Below are 6000 nucleotides of genomic sequence, written 5' to 3' on the forward strand. Positions count from 1 at the left end.
ATCAGCAGCAAGACGCAGAGAAAGAGAAGGATTGCGAAAGGACAGCCGAAGCGGCGGATTCGTGAACATCAAACGAATTAAATCTCCGCGGCGAGTCGACCGCAGAAACTAATATCTCGGCGAGCTCTCTCGTTTCTTCCGTTCTTCGTCACTTCTATGTAGCCGTTTCAGCCTCCGCTTCTCTTTCCTCGACCACCGCGCCGCCCGCCATCGTATTTCTGGATTCCGCTTCGAAAGAGATTCGTGCCTGCGCTAGAGACAAAGTGGACGATGACAAAATTATCGTCCACTTTTCCCGGTTGAAACGCGTTTCTCAAAAAGAAAACCGGGTCTGTAACGTTTCGTTCGAACGATGAGAGCAAAATGGAAAAGAGGATTGAGCAAATGGGAAACGACAAGCACGACACAAGAAGCGAGCTCATAAACCGAGGCAAAACCTCTTACGATGGTTACAGAACTATTTTTGCGGCAGTTTCACCTTAAACGGCCATCAAATGATAAAGTAGCAACGATACGATGGTAATTATCGAGGTAAACGAGCTGGTACAAGCGTAATTAGTTCCAACACTTGTAGCGAGGTGGCGTGTTAGACGCGTACAATTAGACAATTGCTTGGATTGGTTATTGAGAAGAGTGTTCTCGAAGGAAGAGAAAAAAAGTATAAAGAAGATTGTAGATAAGAAAAACGGGCTCGATCATTGAAGGCATTAAAACGGTGAATCTGTATAGTTTACGGCAAAGTAATAACACTTTCGGTAACCGCTAAACAGTTTGCTATCCGCGATAATTAAGTCGTTTCCGGGCATGGTTTGAAAAAGTGGTTGAACATGTCTATTTCGCTAGAAAGAAAAACAAGCGTCGATTCAACCAAAAAATCCGAACGAGGTGCAAGTTTGCGCGTAAATCCGCCATCTCCTTCCGTACTTGAGAGAAACCGTTACGAAAGTGGGTAATAGGCGTTGTAATAGATATTATCTTGCTTGATAGGTGTCGATATCGTGGCGGCGAAAGTAAGTAGATATTCGAATGAATAACCAGCATCGATGAAGACTAAAAGTCATTACCTCGGTAATTTATAATTAAAGGATCGAAATCATGGTGTCTTCCTTGAGATCGTCCCCATATTTCCGGGTTCTTAAGTGGAATCGAGCCAGTAATTTGAATCTTAAAGGAAGAATCTGAATATCTTATGGAAATTTTGTTTTATCCATCATTATCCACTTAGATATTTTCAAGTAAGTTATATATAATAGAATTATATATATTATTATATATCATATAACTTTACATAAAGGTTATATATTTTTCCAATCGGATTTTCCAAGGATTTAAATAAAAAAAATCATTTTGTTTCCAGATAGTAAATTCTAAAAGTTGAAAGAAAAGAGAGAGTATTGATTAATTATTGATAGATATTAGTTCGAATTATAAAGATAAAGACAATGATGGAAAATCTATAGAAGTTAATTTCATCTTGAAGAGAGGTTAAGTTGAATACGAGATAAAATAACGCATCTAAACATGTAGCAAATAATTTGAGTTAATGTAAATTTATTTTATTTCAACTTTAAAAAAATTTTCGTAATAGAACAGAAGTGTAATAAATAAAATTAATCTTAGATATAAAGACTTCCGAATTATATATAGAGATTTAAATTATGAAGTTTCGACTATATTATTATTCTTTTTTTACAGACAAATCACATATTGTTTGAGATTCCTTGATGATTTATCCGGAGATCAATTTTCCGTAGATAAAGGATTAAAGATCATTCTATTAAAATTCCCGATTTCTCACCAATTAATCACCGATTTATTACATCACGCCGATAAATCAACGTACACAAAAGCGTTCTGTCCGCTTATGACTAGTGATTTTTGGTGAATAAGAGCAATACGAAGATAAGAAGAATTGAAGAACGAAGGCAAAAGATATCGCGATCGAGCGTTTAAACGTGTGCCAAAGAATGACAGAAAGCGTTGCATCCTTGAGGTGAACGTGCACGAAGGCAAGATCGATCAACGTTGTAGTTTTTAACCTGGACTGTACACTCGGGTTGCGCAGGTGTGACCGATGGCGGCATTCTTTGATCCTGCAGGGACTCCACGGCTACCTTGTCCACGACTCATCGGCCGCCTCTCTTTTTCGTCACTCGGTTCGATTATTTCCTAATGGCTAACGCCATCGCGAAAACGGCCGTCGCTAATTTCGCCACTGTTTCCCGCCGCGTTCGGCTTCCTCTGCCAAGCTCGAGGAATTGATCGAGATGGGCAAAAAAAAGGATTGCGAGTGTGTCGCTGAAAACGAGCGCACGATCAACTGTTCAAACGACTTTATCGTTTAAGTACAGGTTGTTTCAAAATGGGTGACATGATTTTAATCGATAATAAGATAGTAGGATATATAAATGATAGTTGTATTTAAATTAAAACATTGCTCATTTTTTTGATTTTTGTAATTTCCGTTCGGTAATAATTCAAAACATTATGACACTGTAGAAAGTAAGAGATATTTTTTGTTCTTTAATATAAAGAATCTCAAATAATAGCTATAAATAAAAAAATAAAACGTAATTTTATACCAAAAGAGGTGTATAAATATATATATATATATATATATGTTTATATATAAATATAAATATTTATTAATCTTAAGAAGTAAATTATTTATTTTTTCTAGATTAAAACAAAATTTTCTCATAATTTAGAAAAAGTAAAAAATTCAAATTTATCTATAATTATTATAATATAATATAATATTAAATTTATTTATATAAATTTATCTTAATTGAATTATAAGAAATTTTAGGTAAAATGTGTTGCATAAATATAAAGATGAAATTAAGAAACTGAATTTTTTTTAAGACAGAATCAAGCAAAAAAGTAATAAAATTGAACTAATAAATATCCGATGTAATTTTTTAATAAGATTAATTATAAAATTGCATTAAATATTAAGAAACAAGTTTTAACAGCATCAAATAAATAAAATAATCATATAATGTAGTAATAATCACATAAATTCGTAATATCATGTAATGTAATATGTAAATTCATTCTAATAATAAGCATAACAAATTTCAGTTTCCTTAAGTTTTTCTTTTTTTTTCAAATTTATCATTAATGTATAAAATAAATAAATAAGTAATTAAAATTTATCATATTAGTTCAAGTTTCAATCATTATTAAAGATGTTATCACTATGTATTCTAAAACTATAATGTTTCATATTTCTAAAATTTCCTTTACAATTCGAATATGTACTAAAATAATTATCTTATAAGATTCGATAAAGTATCTATTAAATTCAACTCGTTTTCCATGTTATACAACCACTAAAAAGCGACAAAAATTTCAACATCCGGTAGATGAGAAGCTTCGTTGGAATTCCGTCGTCTGAACACCGTAACGAATAGGTAATACGATTTTTATGGAGAGACCCTTACCCACGAAAATGCATCTGATTTGTGGCTATGGAGTGGAGCAATGCCGTGGCGGACCCTGTTCTAGGATCTATTCAAACACGCCGAGGATGTCCGATTCGTTTTGCATTTCTCCTTTAGCTCTCTCGTTCAGAGATTAAGAAATTTCGATATTAGAAAGAACATGGAAAAAAAAGTGGAAAGAAACGACCTTCGAGTTCCTATTTATGGTCTCTCAGGCGTTGGACTGATTCATAGATTCGATTTATCACGACAATAAAGAGTTTGAAATTATTTTTAGAATGTAAAAAACAATGATAGGATCATTCTGTAACACAAATTGTCAGCTTTTCATAGTTGAAAAATTTGTTATCATTATTACGATTATTATTCATATTTATTGATATGAAACAGAAATTATTATCATCCTACCAGATAGGAATCATCGATAAGAAGTTATCCATGCCTCGAATCGATTGTTTCTATTTTATTTCTTCGCTTACGTTTCCATAATCATGTACCTTGAGCCGCGGGGATAAGAAATGTGGAAATTTCCACATAACCAATTCCTTTTTTGAATTTTAAACTCTTCATGAATGGTAATTGGAGCTTTTACTATATGGATATCCGAGAAGGAAAAGATGTTCATCATTAATCCGAACTCAGATTCAAAAATCGGACATAATATAAATATTTACTCAAATATCCGATTGAAATTTGAGTCTGATCCTATTTTTTTTTCGTGATTTCATAAATAAGAAGCTTTTTTATTTTATGAAATTGTTTGATATTAACATAAACTACTATTAATTGAATGAAAAATCATATGAGGATCTGATGAGAAAAATTTAAACGAATCCTTGAATTATATAAGAATATTATATGTTAGTTACACATTTATATAAATTTGTAGGACATTAATCGATTCTAAAATTCAAACAAACACAAAAGTTGATATCGAAACATAATATAATATATATAAATTATTATCGTTACATATATACATAAGTTGACATTGAAAATATAAAGAAAATTTTAATTTAGAATTTATTTATTAAATTATGATGAATTAAAGTTTGTATTAGACGAAGCGAAACTATAATTCCAGAATTATCGCTTCATATTCGTCACTGTCTCCGTTTCGTTTTATCTAACATGAATATCAGTTGATTAAATATGGATTTTTATACAAAATTAAATTTTTATAATTTTTATAAAAAAAAGTTAAAGAAATGAAGGTTAAATATTAAATAATTTAATATTAAATAATATTAAATATATATACATATATGAAAAATTTGATTAGATTAGATTAGATTATAGATTATATTAGAAATACATATATATTGAAAGATATAATAGTTTCATGCAAATAGAATTTAATTATATTCAAATTCAAATAGATGTTTGTATATTCAATAAGAACTGCAATAGAAATCAATTTTATTAGCTTTTGACAAACATGTCAAACCTGTTCAACAAATAATCTCATCTAATCGTGTTCAATTATCTCTGTTGCAGAACAAGCAAATCACTTGAACTTGTTTAACAACCGGCAGCAACCGAAGAAGAAGCGCAAGAGTCGAACAGCATTTACGAATCAGCAAATCTTCGAGTTGGAGAAACGATTCCTGTACCAGAAGTATTTGAGTCCGGCCGATAGGGACGAAATTGCTGCGCAATTAGGATTGAGCAACGCTCAGGTGATCACGTGGTTCCAGAATAGGCGAGCAAAGCTCAAAAGAGACATGGAAGAGTTGAAAAAGGACGTGCAGACAGTGAATCCTCTGTTAGTCGCTCAACATCACAAGACATTTTTAGAGAACGTTCAAGATCTTGGAATCCTAAAGAAACGACCCTTGCCGAGCATGGACGAGAAGTCGTAGGGAACGAGACGCCTCGATGCTCGTCGTTGAGGGAAAATCGTGATTTCTTAAAATTAGAGGCTTACACAGGAAAAACTGTCTATTGATCTAGAGAGATCGCTTGTCGATCGTAGTAAACGTTTTCTATAATGCGATCGTATAAAATTACGCAAAAGTGAAGTCATACTTGTTTTTTTCTACGTGAATCGACTCAATGAGGTTTTGAGGTTAGGATTTTCGTAGTTCTGTTTTCCGTAGTATACTTGGTACGATATTACGAGTATAATATTGGGGAAAATATGGGAATTGTGATCATTGTGACAACGTGTTTTTTGGAAATATTTGATACATTATAGAAAATTGTGGATAGAGATGGAGGATACGACTAGGCATAGTACAAAGAAAGCGTCTTCTTCGACAATATATCGCGGAGAACGAAAGGAGAAACCGTTTCAATGAAACAGTGAAATAGGCGGAATTCGTTCATAGAAATTACGCATTGATTTCTGTCGGTTATCCTTGATGTCGAGAAGATGTACAAAGACTGAGAGAGTCTGCAAAAGTCTGACGGATGATAAGCGACGTTGATGAGGCGATTGAAAGTGATCGTGATATGGCGAGGTGAGGATACTAAAATGAATCTTTTTAAATGTTTGTAAATTAAAGACTGCCAAATATATTCACAGCTGGCCCTCGTCTACTTTCGATCCATC

General features: G+C 32.6%; 1 protein-coding gene across 1 annotated transcript in view; it reads left to right on the plus strand.

Annotated features, from left to right (window-relative positions):
• The window catches only part of LOC122720785 (lateral signaling target protein 2 homolog), an 84347-nt gene extending 78890 nt beyond the window's left edge, over positions 1–5457 (plus strand). The window contains exon 2 of the mRNA XM_043947759.1: positions 4944–5457. Within this exon, the coding sequence (XP_043803694.1) occupies positions 4944–5308 (365 nt within the window). The 3' untranslated portion in view covers positions 5309–5457. The remainder of the gene's footprint in view (positions 1–4943) is intronic.
• Positions 5458–6000: the final 543 nt, after the last annotated feature.

Source organism: Apis laboriosa, unplaced genomic scaffold (genome assembly GCF_014066325.1).
Source record: "Apis laboriosa isolate Shangri-la unplaced genomic scaffold, ASM1406632v1 scaffold1321_cov151, whole genome shotgun sequence".
Lineage (NCBI taxonomy): Eukaryota > Metazoa > Arthropoda > Insecta > Hymenoptera > Apidae > Apis > Apis laboriosa.